The sequence below is a fragment of the Acipenser ruthenus genome, chromosome 16 (genome assembly GCF_902713425.1).
Source record: "Acipenser ruthenus chromosome 16, fAciRut3.2 maternal haplotype, whole genome shotgun sequence".
In the NCBI taxonomy this organism is placed as follows: domain Eukaryota; kingdom Metazoa; phylum Chordata; class Actinopteri; order Acipenseriformes; family Acipenseridae; genus Acipenser; species Acipenser ruthenus.
In genome coordinates this window covers 4,927,869-4,948,826 of record NC_081204.1, presented here as the reverse complement: position 1 = coordinate 4,948,826, position 20,958 = coordinate 4,927,869, and the positions used below count along the sequence as shown (strand labels likewise).

The following is a 20,958-nucleotide window of genomic DNA, read 5'->3' as shown; positions in this document are numbered from 1 at the left end:
AGGTGAATGCGTTGTGGTCTTGGTACTATTATTCATGGGTAAAATGGACATTTAAAGTCCCAATTACTTCCCAGTAGTAGCCTTTTTCTAAACTGCTTTTTTCCCCCTTTGTTTTAAAAAAAGGAATAAGGCCTCAGCTGTTTCATTTCACTCAATCGCATTAAAAAGGTAAATACATATCATAGTCATTGCACTTCATACGTTTAGTGGTTTTCAACCCAGGTTCAAGTATCCATAACAACCAAGGTTCATGTTTCATCCAGTTCTCTTTTTTATTTGTATTAATATCTGGTGAAGAGCAATCTCTGTAGCCACACACACAGCTTAAGTGCTGTCTTAGATGTGCACTGGGAAACGGTACATGTTTGTGTGAAAGGCTAGCATTGTGGCCAAGGCTGGTCAATGGCAGGAAGTAGACCCAGTCAAAAAAGCTGCAGTTTAAGCACAGGTGTGCACTTTCATTAAGAATACTAAAGATAAAACAAAAGGCTTATACACAAATCAAAATCACACCCAAGCTGGGCTATCACGGTGCTTGGACTGAGAGCACAACCTGCTGCTCTCAGCCTTTCCCTAAACTAATCTCCCAAACAAAAGATCTGGATCCCTTTATATACCATGTGGCTGGAGCTTGATTGATGACCAATTATTCAATCAAGACATAGCCACATTCCACACATGTATTTGGCAGGCCAAACCTAAATTCAAAATAATTAACCAAACCCCACGATTTACACAGTTTGAAACAAATATTTGGTTCTGGGTTGGAACAAAACTGAACTGTTGGGGATACTTATGGACCAGGGTTGAAAACATAGACTTCCACTTAATCAGCAACATGTTGCGGAGAATAGTCAGATATGTATGAACTGGGTGTATTTGCACCAACAGAATAAGAAACTAGTATAATGAACTGCTGACACAGCAGCATAGAAAGGCTACATGAGAGAGATCAATGTGGAATATCAGAGGATCCACAGGGTCCAGTTGAAAGCACTTAACCCTCACACTGAAGGTGAATTAATAATGCAGGTTGAGTGGGGGGTAGTTTTCATAGGCCCTTGCTGGTTCATTTTATCTTTGTTATTCAAAGGAATACTGGTTGAGTGGAAACTGAAGTTTAGGAGCATATTGAAGTGGTTAACATTCAGATAACACCGTGTCACACGTGTCAGTCTGAACGTGGGCGAAGTGCTGTAATCTGAAAACAATAATCCTGCAGATCTAATGCTCCTCTTAAAAAGACTCAACTCCTTTGCTGAGAGGATTAAACTCATCAAGGCATTTCTGTTCTGTAAGCTGAGTTTCTCTTTCTTTCTGGATGCAGCGAACACCACGTCTGTGAAATACAGGTTTGGCTTTTCCAGTGTCACAGCTGTGCATAAGGTACTGGTCACAGTGCATTTAATACCCATACTTTACTTACCTGTCAAAGTGCCTCCCCCATTCTGGCTTCAGAGATAACATTATCTGCACCAGATTCTACTGCATTAGACTTCTCAGTTCAGATAAAATAAAAAGAATGAATGGCTTTATAGATAATACTAGTAACTACCTAGTTTTAACTATAATTAAGTTGGCCCATCTCATACCTTCCTGTTAATTATTCCCTTTGATGATGGTGAGAAGGAAGTTGATATATTTAAAACAGTGTTAGTAGAACATGTGGAAACAAATTGGTTTTGTGTGTTGTTTGTCGGCTTACTAGCGTGACAGTTGGTATAATTTGGCTACTCTCACATTTTCTCTCTCTCCTTACGCTCCCAGTGTTCACAAATACCTTCAAATTTAGTTGGTTTGGGGATCTTACTTTGTCTTGTGATTGTACTGCCTTTTGATTTCATGCGGACCAGTTGAGAGTCATTGTGGGCACCACATCTCCTTCTTACCCGACCCTTTTATGTCAAACACAAATCAGGTGTTTTTAGCCTATATATTAAAATAGATAACTATATTGATCTGTGACCTCAAATGCATGACTTCATTGTAGTTTCAGTATAAGCAAATCAGAAGGTGGTGTTTTTTGTTTTTCTGAGAAGACTGATAAGGACATTGCTAACATTATGTCAAGTATACAATATTAAAGGACCCAAAGGCATAAGCTAGTAGCTGTCACTGCACCACTTCCTCTTCATCAAACCGGTGCAGTAATAACCACACACTTTGCTGTAAAAACCACAAGCATCCTATTTTTGTTACACATTCATTGCTCACCTTATTTCATAAGAGTGAAGGCAGCTGCCGCCATGCAGCTGGAGTCAAATTTTGCAGAAGTCGGAAAACGTTTTTGAGCTACTGAAATTCTGGAAGTCAAAATGGATGACATTGTGAAAGGCCAACCTATTAAGAAACTCTTTACAAGGGCTGGTGCAATGCATCTTCAACATGTTAAGGGGTACCCTTTCGGTATGGTTGATCATGTCCATTGGCATCTTACTAGCAGCTTGGGGTTTGCCTCTTTCACACAATCTGCACTATAATATATTTGTAGGTAGCTGCAATCATGTGCAATTTAACCTAATCCAAACATTTCCCGGGTGTTTTGCTTCTTTATACAGTACAAAACTGCACAGATTAGTGACTCAAAAACATCTCACAGGAAGTGTCATTATAAAATAAGAATTCTGCTTCCTCTTGGTAGTCGGTGATGTATATAACATTCAGTCTCAGTCATTGTCACGGATAGGGTTTGTGGTGACGTCAGACCAGGAAGAGATTGACAACTACTGCGTGTGAAGCGCTGGTGCGAGTATTTATTAAATAAAATGTTTAAACAAAACACTTAATACAAAATAAATGGCCAAAACAGACAGATAAAACAGACACTGAACAAACAAGTATCGTGTTGGTTTAAAGCCAGCATGAGTAGTAGTTGTTTACTTTTACAAATCTTACTGTCTGTCTCACGTTCTCCACTCTGAACACTCAACCCCATTATTATCGGCTGATCTGCTCTTTTATACGTCTGTGCCTGAGCTCGATTGCTTGTTAATAATTCAATCGAGCTCAGGCACATTCGACACGTGAAGTGATTTGGCAGGCAAGGTAATTAACCCTTCCCTGCCGACCTAAAACAACAGTGCAACCATAACATACATTTCCATAATAATAACACGACACAAATGCAAAACAAAGAAAACACTCACAGGGGCGGGTGTACCCCGCCACAGTCGTACTGTTAAGCGCATCCATTCTTGCGTCATATATTTTCTCAAAAAGCTGACAGAGATGGTTCTGGAAATGGTTTAGTATCCCAGTATGCACTGCTACAGCAAACCACACGTTCCATGAAACTGCCATTTTAAACTCTGTTCAGCAACAATAAACAGAATATGCCTTGAGTTCTGTTTTCCGATGATGTCATACTCTAATTCTGTAAGAATGTTTATTGCCAGAGTGCCTGGTTTGGGCATTTTATTTCATTACACATCACATATTCTGTTGTTCTTGGCTCCTTACTTGGAGGAGGGGGTTCACAATAGTTTTAGAAAACATGTACAATTTTGTTTTGATTCTTTTTTTTTTTTTTTTTTAAATGGCCGCTGTGATGATGTTAACTTAAATTGAGTGAATGTAATTAAAGCACAATTCTGTGTTCTCCAGGATGAAGATACAGTGCTCAATAAAAATGTGTTAACTGTATTAGAAACTACAGTATTTCACAGGTAGGAAATATAATATTAAGAACATGGTGATAATATGAAGAATCCCTTTAATACCTTTTAATATGGTACAACAACATGCTCCCAGGGCAAGGCAGCTAGTCAGGCTGCTAGAAGATTAGAATTCAAATTGACCAATTAACACATTGGCACCCAGAGGCTACCAGGCTGCAGCCAACAGGGGTCCTGACGCCTGTGTGATCATGTTGCTCTGCCACTCATTTTCATGGAAAACGCACTTGTAATCTCTCGAGATGTATTTATAGAACGCTTGCCTCTGGTGTTGTGTCATTCTTCTGTCTCCCTCTCTCACGCATACACACACACACACAAACTTCTCTCTTAAAATTTAGAAGGTTTGGGAAGGAGAGGGCTGTAAAGGTAGTAATCTGATGCATTGAGATTTTTACTACCACTGCTATGTTGAGGGAGGGATGGGGGAGGTATGAATACAGCAGTTCAGGTACAGTATCAGTTGTTTCCTTAAAGAATAGGATCAGAGGTTGGCTTTACACCAGCTGGACATTAGTCAATTGGAGGAAAGGCTTATCACTGATTAGTATTTATTTAAATTTGCTACTGTGTCCGCCACATTCTGTATTTTTTATTTCTCCATTTCCTGTGCCAAAGGAAGTGACATGCACACTTTGTCTCCACCCCAGCTCTGTCTTCACTGTTGCCCGGAAAAGATGGCATAGCAAGACCACAATGCGACGTCTCTTCAGAGCCAGTACAAAAGTCACATTTTACTCCTATGTCTTCCATTAACCATGAGCTGGTCTATGTAGCGCTTGTAAGACTGTGCCCCCAAAAGAGAAGTGTGCAAAAGCAGCTGACAGTGATTTTCTTGATCTGTGACATAGAATACAATGAGCAAATGATAGAAAAACTCAATTGAATAATACCGTGGGGTTTGTATTAATAAGGTCTAGCCAATCTATTCTGCACAGATGAAATGAAATGAAAAGGAACGTGCTTTGAGTGAAGGCAAACTGCTTATAAATGGCTACAGGCTTTGCAGCTAATTAGAAACATAATGAGCTCTGCTCTCTATAACTTAGCTAATAGATTTAACAGGCTATACATTTGGACTGAATGCACTATTGTTCTCTTGATATTATCAGACTAATCCAGTGGTTATTTGGGTTCTCAATAAGGTCATCAGTTAAGGTGTCTGTGTGGTTATATTTATTATTTCTAAACCTTTACCTGTTATACATTATTAAAACCTAGGTAGGTTATCTAAGCCATGTCTACAGTACTCAGCATGGGTTTTAAGTAAAATACTGAAACAGGACGAGTGGACTGGGGCTAGGGGGGCAGCTGACAGGAAAAGAGGATTCGGAACAGGATAAAGCCTTCTATTCACCTTTGACAGTTGCTCTTATTGTTATTCTCAAGGCCATCCTTTGGTTTCCATTTCCAATAGTCCTGTTAGAAAAAGGAAGGTAAAAAAAAAAATTGAGAAACTTGTTCTGTGTCTAATAGATTTGAAAAGAACCGAATCCCCTCCAGCTGGGAGCCATCCAGCTCTACAGACAGCAGTTAAAGGCCAAAAAACTAGACTTTCCACTTAAGGATGTTGGGCACCCAGACAAGAATCCTGGCATCTCATTCCTGAGACTTTACTCATAAACATAAAGTCCCACTATGGTCATTAAAGCAGCAATGGTTGGAACAGAAAGTTTAGTTTACCTTTTGTGAATATGCAACAAAAAAGTAATTAAAGGTTGTTTTATTTGTGTGTCAAGGAACATAGCTCATGCTTGCCTATTGGGACATAAAAGTAACAGGTTTGGGTTTATATTGTGGTGAAGGATATATTGTGGTGAAGGTTTATATTTAGCTAGCAACTGAACTTTTTTTGTTGTTGTAGACTACAGTATGTGGCTTTGTGCCAGAAGGGAAAAAAGCACCCTAGCAAACTTTTTATACATTATTAATGTACAAAATAAAAGCAGCTAGCTATGAATTTAAAAATATATATATATATATATGTCGGTAGGTATGGACAGGCTTTACTTAGTTCTTCGAGAAAATAAAACGGTTCTGCTTGTAAAACGTACTCCTAAGTTTAACTTTATGATTTGTTAAACACATGCCTGATTCTGGTTATTTATTAAATTACGTTGTCATCATGGTTTGTTGTAAACGTATGTAACGGGCAGTGTTGTGTGATGCTGCCCTGCCGTTACGGATTCGGTCCCCCGTCGGAGAGATGAGATGAGGTAAAAAGCTCTAAAACCACGCATGCAGATGAGCCCGGCTCTTTTGTATTGTGGTTAAGATGCTAGCGTGCGGTATGCGGGGTTGCCAGATCACACCCAGCCTGCACCCTGTTCCACTTACTTGAGTGAAAGCTTTATAAACCAGTGTGCCTCCAGTGCGGAGAATGCACATTTTTTAATCTGTGTAAGAGGCAGCAAACACTTCTGGAGAGGCCTGAAAGTGGCTTCTTTCCATTTCTGATTGATCCCTGGTGGTCTCATCATCTGGAATAAAGGATTGGGATTACGTGGGCGATAATCAAAATCCTTCCTATTGAGTGTGGACTGTTTAGAACCTATCGACAGAGGAACATCTGTGTATTCTTAGAGGGACTGTAACACAAAACAAAGATTTACTCACTGACAGAGTAGTGCTTGGCACACAAAAAACACTAGCAGTAAAACCTTAACCCATTACATGTGGAATGTTTTGATCAGTAATTGTTTTTATTGTGTTAACAGTACAATAAGAAGCGCTTGAATTTCTTTCATAATATATTACAAATGTATCCAGTATACTGGACACCCCAACGGGATCAATAAAAATCACTTGTTGTTTATTTTGAGTAATAATTATAATTTCATCGAAGTTGGACAAGTGGTTACGCATACAGATGGACAGACATTCACTTCAACTGAGTCCCCACTGTATACTCCCATCTCCAGCTGAAGACATGTGTCTAATTACATTTATTATTGTCATCTTGACTTCCCTGTAGTCATAAGTACCTTGTTGTTTTTCCCGGTGTTGGAGGAGTGTTCTCAAACTGTCACAATGGAGGTTTGTTCTTTGAGTTGAATACATAAGCATGTGTAATTCATTTTCTCATTCTAATGGAAAGGAAACACAGTCACAGCTGATATTTCACTGTTCTAGCAGCAAATGATATCGGAAGTCATCTTACAGACAGTCTAACGCAAAGAGTACTGAACACAGCCCTCCAGTTGTCTGACTTCATCCTAAGACAACTTTTAAGATGTAAAATGCAGCTTTACCAGGGCAAGGTCAGCAGCACTCCGACATTGTGTTCACAGCCCTAAGCAGTAGTGATCTGAAGCCAAAATGGAAGTTAAGAGTCCTCAGATATCAGAGGAAACCAATGAGTGGAAGAAAACAGTAGTGTGCTCAGACTAAAATGTGAAGAGCGACATTTCAGTCTGTATTTAGCCTCCCTCTCTCTCCTCTGTTTCTCAATTGTGTTTAAGCAGTAGAGGAAGGAAGAGGAACAGTAGTGGTAAGATAGATCGGATGTATATCTGTCACGTGGCAGAGTTCTGTCATAAACCGCAGAGATACAGGAAACCAGACAGCAACCGGCAGGCAGCTTATGCGACTGACTGAGAACTGATAACAGACCACTCCTCTCATACACTGACTTCAGCCACATTAGGGTTGAGGCAGCAAAAGTGAAGGGAGTAACTGAGAAAAATATGCGAGCAAACTATTTTGGTTTGTTTGTTTCTGATACAAGTAAATGTTAAAGAGGAACCTGAACTTCCTGTTATTTAATAAACATGACTACTAAAGATAATTTAACTGTTGGCTGTATGGCACAGCGTGATAAGGACATGCGTCAAAACCACGTCAGCCGTCTACACCCAAGTGCCTATGGTTCTCCAGGCCTTTACTGTAGCTACTGTTTTTTAATGTTAATAATGTTAGCATTATAAGCAGTACTTCTTTAGTTTGTTATGGGTGATGAATTTACACTTCAATAACTGAGTTGGGATGGATTTTGAAAGTTTGCCCATTCCCTTTGTGAATAACATGTTTTTTTGCCTTTGCATGTTTGTTAATGCCATAGCACATCAACAGACCAGTCTGTAGGCAATCATATCCGGATCAAACTCTATTTAAAGCACTGTGTTGAAAGGAATTCTGTCACAGAGGTCTAGAATGACTTTTATGGACTCTGTGACGGCATTCAACAGCATTGGAGTTCCAGGCACGGGCTGCTGTTACTAGGATACCAAACAGCATTAGCAGAAACGTCACTCCGATCACCAGGAAGAGTGAATTACTTCCGATCCGGTCCGATAGTTATGGCTTGTGAACGCTCACAACAATCCAGGCCATTCAATTGGCTGATACAGGATCGATCGGCATGGAGCTTTACTGAGGAGTAACTGTAGTAAAAGATAAATACAGCTATAAAGAAAAAGAACCAAGGTGGAAGTATGCTAGTTTACAAATATACCATACATATTATCACATAACATATTATCTCACCGAGGTCACACTGTTGTTTGCTGGAAACATCATGTAACCTTTTGCTCCACTGACTTTTTCTCTTAACCCACCCTGACAAGGCCATTGTTAATCACCCGCTGAGCTGCAGGTTACAATGTTTGACAAACCTGTCTCTATATACAGACACTGGAGGACATTCAACACATATCTCAGGGGAAAGGAGCAATACCTGAGCTCACAATAATAAGAAAAGTTCAAGAAGAGCTGGCGGACAAGTCGTGACAGGATTAGAGAAACAGGATCAGACAGACCACATTTTATTCAAGAGACAGCCATCCACGCTTTGTACAGCTAATCAGTATATTCAACAAAAAGCTGCGTGTTATTTCTTATCCCTTAAATAGTTCTGATCATAAAAGATCAGTTTAATATATTATTGTCAAAAATCCTATCGCCCCCTGCCTCATTTGCTATTTGTCATTTAAACCCTACTTGCTGTTGCTTACAAGGCACTGGATTTAATAAGGGGATATAAGTTAACTGCCCTGAAAACAAACATGTACTACTTACCTGACTGAGTAAAGTATAGGCTGGCCTTCGTGTTGTTTTTAGAAATCCTATTTACTGCCTTTTAGGTTTCCTGTAATAAAATAACAGATGTCTATGATCCGGCCACTCTGTTGGGTTGGCGTAATACTGAAACTAGTCAGGCAAGATGAAAACAATAACACCGTACAATGCTCTGTAAATGGTGAAGTTAGCTTGAAAAAAATGAAATCATCGGACGATACAAGATCATTTTAAAAGCGACCGCCTTTATAGTTTTTAGACGAATCTCCCAAGTAAAAGCTACTAAAGCATTTTATTGTGGAATTCAAGCTGTGAAAGGGAGGAAGCCTCTAAATCATTAGGTTCTTTCTGAGTGTGGTACTAGCTGCTGCTAGCTCACACAGGAAGCAGTTGTTCAGGGAAGGCAAGCAAGCCCAGGCAGGAATAGAGAAACAAGACCAAACCGCTCACGGTATGACAAGACAAAATGGTTCCGACACAGAAATCTAAAACACAGTTGTCTCGATCAATCCTCTTTCAGTTGGCTCATAAACAGCCAGTAGGAATTGTTACAAGCCTCAGAAGGCCAGTTTCTTGAGACAGATTTATGAAGCTAATGCTATAATACAATTTTTGTTCTGAAAGGATACAAAAAAAAAAAAACCTTTAAAAACTCAAAAAAAAGGATAGCAATATATTATATTCTTATTTTTTAATTAAATATATAATCTCGCCTTTTTCTTCATATGTGTCACAAGGACATGGACCATTTCCAAGTCTGGTCTGTGTGTTTGGATTGTTTGGGATTATCAAATGCTGCCAGCTTCCATCTACTCGCCAACTGGGTGGAGGGGGGGGGGGGGGGGTCACAGGCTGTTAAAACTCTCACCTGCGTTCTTAATGTAATACAGCTTACAAAAAATGTTCATACATCTTACCCATTCTGCACGTCCATTCACCTAGGTCTGAAATGTGCAGTTTTTTTAAAGAAGCACATGTTATAGCAAAGATGGATTTGTATTTTAAAAACAGACACCTGGCACGACACCAGGTTAAGAAAGTGTACAGTTTGCCTGCTTCACTTCCCAGGATGTCTGTTACTGCTTTACTCCCTCTGTCACTTCTTCTGGGGCAAAGCATTTTAATGCTATAGGTTGAAAGCATGTCGGTCAAAAAGGGGAAGCAGCTGAAGCCAGGAAAGGGGTGGGGATAAATGTACCCTCCAGGTGAAACGACCCAGGAAGTGCAAGCGTGGTTTGCATCAGTTTTCTTAACCTAGTGTAGTACCAGATATCATTTTTAAAAATGAAAATAGCGGGGGGGGTTTGTTTGTTTTTCAACACTGCACATTTGAGACCTATATAATGAATGTGTATGACCGAAAAAAATGTATGGCACTGTTGTTAGCTTCAATTACTTTAAGAGTATTAGTTTGGACTTCTAAGAATCACACATTGCAAAAATTTAAAGAAAAAATAATTCAATATTTATTTGCAGTATAAACAAGTCTTGTGTTGGGTTCCGTATACTATACAATATATAGGGTCATTTTGTATATCCTTCATAAAATCAGAAAGTAGAACTACCCTACTACCAAGCCCATATTTACACACATATATAGATTGCATCTTTAAAAAAAAATGTGTACAGCACATAAAAACAGTTATTTAACATTTTCCGCTGTAACACGATGCAGATGCATTGTCCAAAAAATCCCTGAAAATGTCCTCAGTGAGGTAAGAAATACTTTTTACACTCATCTCTTTCTCTCTACTATTTTCTGTCTCACTCACTCTTGCTCTCCAAGCTACAATAAATTCCACAGAAACTTACGTTACTGTGCTCTGGCATTAAACAGAGAAACATGTTTAAGTTTCTCTTGACTTTAATACAAAGACACAAACATTCCTCCACAAGAAAAGCGGCTGAAAAAATGTACAAAAAGTGGTCTCATTGTTAAAGTAAATTTCAATCCTGGGGTCTACCATTTTCACGATGGTTTGCCAACTGTAACTGGGCCAGGTTGGTGTCCAACAAGTAAAAAAGACTCTGGGTGTGCTAGTCAAAGAGAGTTCTATATTCTATCAAGGAGCCATATTCATAAAACCTAACATTGGTTTAGCAATATGCAATTTCTTTTTTTTTTTTTTATTTGGGCAACTTTAATAACTTTAGCAGGCTAACACATAATACAGCAAGTTTATGAATACAGCCCTCAAGATCGGAAGATATAAATACACATTTGTCAGCACAGGATTGAAAACTACCTCAGCTTTGAAGCTGTTAAGCTGTATTAATTGGAATTCTTCTACAAAAGTGGCTGAATAGAAAAGAAGAGACTTCTTGTTAATTTAAAAAAATACAGCAAAACATGTGTTTTTCAGAGATTAAGAAAAACAACAGTTTCAGACCCATTACAGACAAATTTGTGGGCACCGTTGACATTGTTTATAAAATGTTCAAGCGTAATGTTTTTATTATTATTATTGAAATACAAATATTATGTTGAATAGTCAGCATAAGAACATTCTAAAATAGGTAATAAGGCCAGCCTAAAGCAACAGTCCCTTCTCTGTAGAGAACCCTTTGATTGAACAGACCCTGGTGTCTCCCAGTTCCTGGAAGAATCCCCTCTCTTTCTTTTTTTTCTGTTGGCAGCTCAATTAAGGTCTTCCACTTCCTCATTGCAAAGTCTGGGCCTTGGAGTAGCAGCAGCAACAGTAGTTTAAAAAAAAAACAAAAAAAAAAAACGCCCTTGTTGTTCTGAACAAAACTGGCGAGCTGCATCACTCACCCACACCCTGCCCTTCACCCTCCTCTCAACTTCAAGCACAGGCAGCTGAATGATATCCAATCAGAGCTCAATGGTCTCTGTGCATGATGAGGCAACCCATAACCATACTTTCTTTAAGGAAGCAGGGGTTTGGAGCGGTCCATCTTTCCTAAGCAGTGAAGGAACAATGAGCTTTGAAGTAAGTGCATCCGCCTCTCCCAGTCCAGCCTGGTCTTGGACACTCCAGCTGCAAGGGGCGATCGCAGCCTTGAACTGGCAGGCAGGAGAACAAGCGAGTGTCTCTTTATCTTTGTGGAGTACCAGCTTAAGTGCCAAGATGTGAAATGCTTCACAACTGTGCAAACTGCATTAGGTCAATGCAAACATAGAAAAAACAAACAATCAGATTTTCACAAAGTTCTTTCTTTCTTTTCTTTAGTTACAATCTAGGATTTTGTTTTTCTTTTAAACAAACAGTCTACAATTGTGTTAGATCAAGTCCAGACCCTACATTCAGTAGAGTGAGATTACCTCAAAAAGCAGTACGCTCCAACCGGACACTACTGCGTTGGCACCATCCGTTTCGTGAGGTCAAGTGCGTAAGTCTCTCTGATAGGTAATAAGTTAACTTGCGCTGTGGCTCTCTCCACCTCTCCCTTTGAAACAGTCCACTGCTCTCAGGTAAGCAGTCTTTGAAGCAGCTTTGGATAGCATACTTCAGTTTAATATATATATTTTAACAATAACCCAGTCAAAAGTCAAGAGAAGCCATTTCTTAATCATCTCAAGTAGCATCAGGGCTTTGCAGGTAAAGCCCTCCAAGCAGCAGGCAGAGGTATCTAGCTGCTCCAACCTGTAGTACATACCAAGATCACCTGGTAAGAGGTTTGAAATACTTAAGGAGATGAGAAACATTCAGGCACCTAGCCAGCCTCCCACCTTCATGTGGACTCCAGAGTGTCCAGCTGGAATACATTGTGATTGGTCGGTGTAGTGAAGTAGAGCTGGTCACTGGGCGTCCGGTTGTCGCAGGGACTATTCAGCCCCAGAGTCCGCTCAAAGTCCAAGAGTTGGCCCATGAAATTAAAGTTAGGTGAGATGTTGGACTTTTTCCGCTTGACAAAGTCGTAGGCGTCGTTCAGGGAGAGGTTCAGCTTCTGCATCAAGTAAGCCACGGTGACAGTCACCGAGCGGCTGATCCCTGCAAGGCAGTGTACCAGGATCCCACACTTCTGTGTACGAGCCTCATCTACAAATGGAAAAAGAAGTGCGGTTATAGTTTATCTGTAACAAACCATTTTCCATGTACCAAATTCCTCTTCTGCAATAAACGTTACTATCTGTGCTGGTCATATGGATCCTGTGCTCCATTTTCAACAGGATGTTTAGTTGAATACTTTTCATCCCTCCCACCCTATCCAGTGTGTTCTAGATGTAACAAGCAAGACCAGAGATGTATTTATTTTTTAGAAAGGGCTGTGGAACCTGATTCACTTCTGAGCTGTTCGAGTCCACTTCATTACAGAGCATGCCTCTCACAGCCAAAAACGTCTTGATTTTCAAGTTATTTATAATGAGGGTGGAGTGGAATGACCTACTTTCCATGCACAGAATAGCCAGTTCATGTGTGGTTTGCGTTTGCAATAGATCTCTTTTTAACAGGGACCAAATCTGGCCTCAGACTTCATTTATCAGGAGGACATCAACCATGAAGCAGAGTTTCCTCAAAGTCACATGTTCTGTGCAAGAACTGGCTGCGAAAAGACTTTACTCTCAACAGCAGAATTTTACATTCTATGACTACACAATAAGATTCAGCAATGCATAGTGTACATAACAAATCCAGTGTCGGATCTGTAAATGTTTCTGAGCCCACTGTAAGGAAATCGAGTTCTGTTTCTGAGCTCCTGGAGTGTTAAATAAACATTAAGCTGTGTAAAGGGATCCGAATGGCAATGCTGTGAAAGACACTGTATAAAAACGCTGACCGTTGTTGCATCCAGCGTACCTCTTCAATTTAAAAAGGCAGTTAACTATTTGAAAAGTGCTTTGTAGGAGCGGCAGAGGACTTGATGGCTGGGATTTTAATGGAAGAGAGAAAATATATATATATATATATATATATATATATATATATATATATATATATATATATATATATACACTGTATAAAGTATATTCACATAACATCAGGAGGGCAGAAGTGTCAATCTGTGCTGTGCTGTGCTGTGCCCCCCCCCCCCAAATAAATACTCTTCCAGTCTTTATATGGGGACAAGAGATATGAAGTCTCTCTCCCACTGCCTAAGGAAAAAGTATGAATAGGAACAACTTCTTTGTGCCTTCCCTCGTTTTTTTTAAAGACAGTTAGCCCTGTATCCTGCCTGTCTGTTTGTAACAGTTGTAGGGTGTGTGGTTGTGTTTCCTTTAGGCATACATGCCCCTGGTAAGTGCCGGAAAAGAGTGGCGAGGATTTAACCCTTAGATAGCACAGCAGGGACTGGATGTACTGACAGTATTAAAAAAAAAAAAATTTAGGTTAAAACAGGATGTTATCAGGCCACACTGCGTTTCCGTCACCCTGTTTCAGAATTCATTTTAAAAACACTTGTCTTTTGAAGTACCGGCCGCGTGTTCTAAAAATTTGGTTTTACAGTATGTGGGCGAAGTAATTCTCCATTTCCTGTCATTTCAGCCAAGTACATAAAAGCACCTCCCCCCTCCCCCCCAGTGAAGCAGAAAGCAGAAGAGGGAAAGAAAGACAAGAATAAACAGGAAATGATATGAACAAACAGTAAACGCAGAGAAAACGCATAGATTAGGGTGACCACTCGCCACTCAGACTAGCCAGCTAAAATGCTAAGCTAAACTTTTGGTTTTAACCTGTAGGAGTCAGAGTTCTTACAAGCAATTTGCTATCGAGATGCCCATAAGTTTCCCTTTTTTGCCAGTGGAAAACTTGACCGATCAATGCCAGGGTTCGGAAGCAGTAGCATGTTTGTGCTGCTTTAGTTTAAATGGACTTCTGTTAGCTGTGCCAGTTGTATACCCTGCAGAACAACCATGGGAGTGTGTAGCTACTACTAATACTACTCAAGCTGCTTATTATGGACTTCATAGGTCTTCCTTACTATCAAGCCAGGTTTATGGTCAAGTATACCCACTGCAGACACTAAGCCAGCCCAGGGGACTAATGATGTCTGGCCTGACTAAAGTCACAAATCCCTAACCCATAGATGTCTATGCGGACTGTAACAACCTGTTTCTCTGTACTACAACAACTACAAGGCATCCTTAAAGAGGACCTTGGCGTTCACTTTAAGTTTAATTAGCCATATAGTGCAGTACACGTTTCGCCTCAGTAGCAGAACTTGTTTCTAAACCACTTATTCAATATGAAGTTAGTCTGAAATAGTCTTATGCTAGTAACGGTTTCCCCCTACTGACTTGACCTTTCAGCTTTCTTCAGAGTGGGTCATTTTCTGAAACAGTGGCTCTTTGTATAAATAAACACTGCTCGAATAGCCGTAAAAGCGAGACAAACATTCCTAATCTCTATGTACTTGTTTAAAAGGGTTGTTTGCCAATACGAACCACAGTCACTGCTGAAAAAAATGTAGTTTAAACCATATTCTATGACATAAATAAAAATACAATCACTGGAAAATGCTGACAGAAAAGATGAACTGTAATCTAATCTACTGGTTAACTCACTAACAGGAACTACATTTCTACCCTGGGTAGAGATCACAATAGTTGTACATGCAGGGCTTCACTAGAGACATAAAAAAGAACCCATGTGCTTTCTGGATGACGGTACAAGTCACACAAAACATGCCACACATTGAAAGCATAAATGCCTACTGCAGCAGGAAACTTTCAAATCTGGGCCGAACGCTTTGTTAAACTTTGTAGGGACATACAGTAAGCTGGAACAACAGAAGATGTACAGTAACAAGTAAGATCTTTTTCACTGTTTATTTTTTTTTAGACAGTTAGAAATTCCCAGATAGTTGAGTTCTACAGCTCAATGGCCGTTAATCCACGCAAGCCATGGAAAGCAAAACATCACAATTGCTACTGTAACCGAATCTTCGAAACAAAACACAGTAAGATAAATGTTGTATTTGTGCGACAGCTTTACGTACTACCAGAGTTACATGCAGCCCTAGCTGTCTGATCAGAACTTATTTTTTTCTTTTACAGTTTGGCGGTGTCTAGTGGACTTCCTAACGAGGGCAGCCCAAGCAGCTTTAATTCAGGAAGCGGGACGCACTGTCCTGTGCAGGACAGTCAAAACAGGAGATACCCTAAGCATTTGACACGGGCACCGAAAGGTTAAAGGAAATAAAAGACAAAAGGAAAAATAACTCTCAAGGACAAAACCAGCATCATCTCCGCCAACACATAATGAACAGGGATTCTCCCTCGGATGAAAAACAAAGGGGGTGATCCAGACCCATGGTGGAGATTTACCATACCAATAGATACAAATCTAATTAGATGGGCAAGTACTTGTCTGGTCTGGAGCTATATTTTTGTTTGCAATCACTTGCAGTGGATTCTTGCAGTAATCCATGAACCCCATAACTCAGAGAGCCAGAAAAAAAAAAAACAGATATGTTTGAATATTTTAGTCGTCACTGGATACTAAGAATCTTGACCTGTGTTCAGGTCAGAGTGTGTAGTTACGTAATTAGCGGAGCCATGTCTCACTCACATCTGTCGATACACATTCCAAAGTCGCTGCAATTAAGGCTTGATCACAAAATTAAGAAACAAGATAGCCTACCTTCTAAATATCTTTTCTAAAAATATATATTTAATACAAGGCTTTTATACATTAACCTGTAAATCTTGCAGTTTGTGTGTATTGTGCAAACTTCCAATACAATTCAAAATAACCCTTTTTAGTGCAAAGCTATAATAGAATATTAATTAACCATGGAGCTGACACGTAACATGACTATTTAAATACCTCAGCCTACCAACTTGTTATACTGTGCAAGGTGAACTTGACTTACTGAATTGCTTTGCTGAATAGTGCTTGTGGAGACAGCTGCCTGCCCTCCAAACAAAATGAAACATACATGGTATGCATATATTATTCAACAGACAAGTACCTGCAGTCATCTGCAGGTTTTCATATGGAAATTGCCCATTCGTGTTCATGTGGAGTGTATGGTCATATTCTGAACCCCCACACCAGCATCTTAATTTCATTCAGATCGTACAGATGTTTGCTGGATCCTCATTTTAAAACTTCCCTACACGTCACCTACAGCAATCTCATCGTCGTTCTTCAAGCAAACAGTCTGTCTGCCAGAGGTAAATCTCATCAGACTGCTGCGTAAGTGAAAAAGCAACAGTCAGATATATGCAGCCCTTGCTGCCTTAACCTGCAGTTTACAACTCGCATTATCCTCTAAATGAGTCTGCTGTCAGATAACAGAACAGACAGTAGATATTAACGTTCCCCTCCCTGTTACAAAAGTGATGAGTAATTTGAGGAAGTCGTCAACAGCGGAGGACAGATCTAACAAGATTTCGTTAGGATATTATTATAGTGTGTTTATTATTTAATCACGTTAAGTTAAGCATAACTTCTGTGTTTCTGCTAGTTCTCCTTAGTTCAGCATTTCAGAACCCTCAGAGTATTTTTAAGGCCCAGTTGCCAACCCAGGCAGAATAATTTAAATTGTATTGGTTTATAAGACTGGATAGGGTTTTGTGCAAAACAGTACAACTGTGAGATGCTTTCTGTGAACAAGCAGGGGTGTAAGGAACGAAGTGAAAGAATGAAAACAACCCAAAGTGTAAACACATCAAGGCGGAAAGGAAATCAAGATAAATGCATTGCTCAAGGAGTATGACGGGTCACTTACCAATGAAAGAGATGGCCTCTGGGAAGAACTGAGAAAGGTTTTGACTCCAGTGATCAGAGATTGGGATCTGTTTGTACTTGAATTCGCCGTCGTGTTCAAACATGTTGGGTAGGTTGGGTGTCACATTCAGGATGTACTTTATGTCGTACTTGCCCAGCACGTCAAGGTTGGTGGAGTCTTTGGCACAGCCCAGGTAAAGGTATGGGAGGATCTCAACTGGGAAGGCCGGCTGGTTGCTGGGCAATGGGCTTCCCTCTGACTCAGTGGCACTGCTGGGCTCCCGATCTGACTCCCCGTCAGAGCAATCTGAACTTATCCGCAGTCCTCCCAGACCCAGCACAGGCATGGGGGGAGAGCTGCTGGGACAAGAGGTGTCCAGACTGGTCTCGCAGTGCTCAGAGTACTCTGACTGAAACTTATTAAATCCACCTAAGAGAAAAAAAACATATTTCATTCATATGTAACATTGAAAATGACTTGCTGCTTTGTTTTTTGACATGTACTGTACAAAGACATACTAATTTAAGCTGACATTCAAATGTTTATTATTTACTTTTTAAATAATATGTCAACACACAGAGTTCTATCCTGAGATTATTCTTAACTGGATTGCCCAGCATTTTAATGAACATTTACTGTACTTGAATGCCAGTAAATTAATAATAATAATAATAATAATAATAATAATAATAATAATAATCTGTTCCATAGTATAAAACAATAGATATAACACTGTATTGTACATGCCAAGATCGTTTGGGCTGGTTTGTTACCAAACCAGACAACATAGTTTATTCTTTTAATAATATTATTTAGCCATTATGTGACATAAGTTAATAATTGGGATTTAAAAGTCCAGAGCTGTATTTCATTTAGTATAGCTTCCCTCTGAAAGTACAGTCGCCAGCTTCTATAAAAAAATATACATTGTAGTAAAGCTTATTTCAATAAAGAACATTTAAAAAAACAGCAGTTCTGTGTATTAAAACATTCAGACTATATCAATAGCAACGTACAAATCACAAAAAAAACACACACAAAAAACACATATAGGCAAGACTGTTTGGACTGTTTTAGACAGCTTCTGAATGAATCTTTTTTGTGAATGACAAGGAAGTCTCAAAGAAAAAAAAAAAAAAATGAAACAAAAAAAGCAAAGGCTACAACAGCTTAAAAAAAACCCACAAGGCGAACTTGTTATTAACGTGGTTTGCACTTTGAAAACCAGCAAGGTTACGGAGTGTATATGAATCAGCTTTCCCCCCTCGGATTTCTAGCTGTCCATTCATGAAAAACAGGGCTTTTTCCTCAAGGAAGACAACATGGCGGAGCCATTTTGGAATTTTAATTGAAAACATCTTTGTCTTCGGCACATTCTTTCACAAAGTTCGCTCTACAAATTCTTAACCTTTGCGCGTTTAAATGTTACGCAATTATTACATTTGAAATAATGATTTGTAATCGTACGTTAATTCTTTTAGGTTTTATTTTTGTGACTATATTTTGAGATTTAAATTAATACTATATAGAATAGGCAGACTGCACTGAATGACAGTGCGTACCGTACATTTAATAAGCGCTACGTTTTGAAACAAAATGCTTTATAAAGTGATTCTAATGTCATTTGAAAGTATCACCCCTAAAGTTTCCAATACATTTAATATCCTTACAATGTCCTTCGAAAGTAACTTTTTTTTTTGTAATACTAAACTTCTGTTTTTCCCTTGAGCCCTGGTTTCGAGTGTTACAAAGTTTCAATGCCAAAATCACAACATGCAAGGAAACTAAATACTTTGTAAATACTGTAACAGCACTGCAGTGAGACACGGCTGTTTTGTTACCGTATTTTACAATTAAACATTTTAAGCAAATATTCGTGAAACAAACCCACTTGATTGATTTGAATAACATACTGATAATACTATTTAGAATTATAGACATTGAAAAGTTTCTATTTCACTGTCAGTCTGTTTGGAATGAAACCTGACCATAAATGTTTCGATAAAATAATAATAATAATAATAATAATAATAATAATACCGCTATCAAACAGTTTCATGCATTTTAAACTCGAAATCCTATAAATATTATTTACTTTCGGGTATATAAATTCCTAAAGAGGAATGCCAAGGTTACTGCACAAAGTTGTTAAATAATATCTCCTATGCTGTTTCAACAGAGACCTTGGCGGCACCAGTACCTAAATTAGAACTAGTTACCTGTAATTTTCTTTGCTGTTTTATTATTATTATTATTATTATTATTATGTGTAAGAGATACAACTGTGTCTCTTAAAAAAAAAAAAAAAGTATTTTAAAATCTTTCAAGACGTTTAAATTTAAATACTTGTTTCAAATAAATCTTCTTGGTGGTAGAGCGTATGTGCGATTTATCCTAAAAAGCACCCCAAAAAAATGCATTAAGTTTTCATTTTCACAACTCAAAAAAAGCCTTATATGGCAAGTTCATTAAGGGCCACTGCAACTAAAAGTTAAAACGCAGACTGTTTGATGCAATAATCATTACATGTAGTTCTTCTTACCGTCCAAGTAATAAGCCTCGCACCCGTCATCCCGGAGTTTCTGCAAGAGAAGCCCCAATACGGAGGTAGCAGCTCCATTCTCCTGCCAGTCAGACGTGGCCTCGTCATATAGCACCACTGTATCAGTCTTGCACCGTTTCACAAACTTCTCCTTATCCTCGTTGTTGGGAATGATGGAGCGGATAGGCAGGTTCCCCTTCTTGAGCCTCCGGAGCATGAGTCCCGGGATGGCCAGGTTGATGGCTGTCTCTATATGAGACGATTCAAAAAGCTCGTGGCTCCGGCAATCCAGCAGGAGCAGCGAGCTCTCCCCGGACTCCAGCTCCTCCTGCAGCCATTCCACGCTTTTGCTCGGCATCATCATGTTCATGTCCCGGGAGCTGCTCCAAAGATTATTTTTCATGAGGAAAATATACAGAGGGTGTTTTTTTTGTAATAAAGAAAAATATATTCAAGGGGATCCGACCACTAAAAAGGCACCCCTTCCAAAAAGCCAGATACAGTACCAAGTCCACCGATCTAGCAGCGTATAGACTACGTGGACTTTGCAATTAAGACGTTAAAAACATGAATACTATTTATTTTTATTCCTCTATGAATCGGTCGGATGCAATCCTTTTCTTCCTTTTTTTTACGATTTGAAATGTTGAGATCCTTGTGCTGTTGACCGTGCAACCCTTTCGTTGCTAGTTAAAGCACAACTGTACAGCTGCACGCGCTAATGGCATCAGTATTTTGGATTACATACAGTGCAGATGATTACTTCAGCATGCTCTAACCATTCAGCTCTGCTCCCTCCAGTTTGTCATTTCCTGCAACCACTCTCTGACAGTCCCAATTAAAGGGGTTTGCTGACAGCTGTTGTGTCATCGAGGAGGCGGAGTTTCACAGTGTACGATTTAAAGACGCAGTACGTTTGTGTTTGTTCCCTTACGTAAAGGTTGTATTTGCACGGGTATGTCAATTATTGACAAACAATCCTTTAAGTTTCATCTGTACCTTTCTTAGATTAAATGGTATCTCCTGTTATTTATATTATTTATTTGTTTGTTTGTATATCTCAACAAATGGCAGTTGTACTGAGAATAG

General features: G+C 39.3%; 1 protein-coding gene and 1 long non-coding RNA gene across 3 annotated transcripts; both read right to left on the bottom strand.

Moving 5' to 3' along the window:
• Positions 1-2,731: 2,731 nt before the first annotated feature.
• LOC117412164 (uncharacterized) lies at positions 2,732-9,322 on the bottom strand. Of its 2 annotated transcripts, XR_004545887.3 has the most exons (3): positions 8,691-9,322; positions 5,032-5,093; positions 2,732-4,514 (listed from the first exon to the last, which is right to left on the bottom strand). It is a non-coding gene; the product is annotated as an uncharacterized LOC117412164 (long non-coding RNA). The 2 variants fall into 2 exon arrangements; XR_009307449.1 differs by having other exon boundaries at positions 2,732-5,093.
• Positions 9,323-10,801: 1,479 nt separating this feature from the next.
• On the bottom strand, positions 10,802-20,694 carry LOC117412431 (dual specificity protein phosphatase 7-like). The gene is made up of 3 exons (XM_034020861.3): positions 19,870-20,694; positions 17,328-17,756; positions 10,802-12,691 (listed from the first exon to the last, which is right to left on the bottom strand). Exons 1-3 carry the CDS (start codon positions 20,270-20,272, stop codon positions 12,384-12,386), a joined length of 1,140 nt encoding a protein of 379 aa, XP_033876752.1. The 5' UTR covers positions 20,273-20,694; the 3' UTR covers positions 10,802-12,383.
• Positions 20,695-20,958: the final 264 nt, after the last annotated feature.

Bases quoted from the DNA above. Each gene is read 5' to 3' on its own strand.
- LOC117412431 (XM_034020861.3), bottom strand. From the start codon at position 20,272: ATGAAAAATAATCTTTGGAGCAGCTCCCGGGACATGAACATGATGATG. The intron at 17,757-19,869 runs GTAAGAAGAACT...TTTTTCTCTTAG, and splicing joins CGAGGCTTATTACTTGGACG to GTGGATTTAATAAGTTTCAG. The intron at 12,692-17,327 runs GTAAGTGACCCG...TTCCATTTGTAG, and splicing joins AGAGGCCATCTCTTTCATTG to ATGAGGCTCGTACACAGAAG.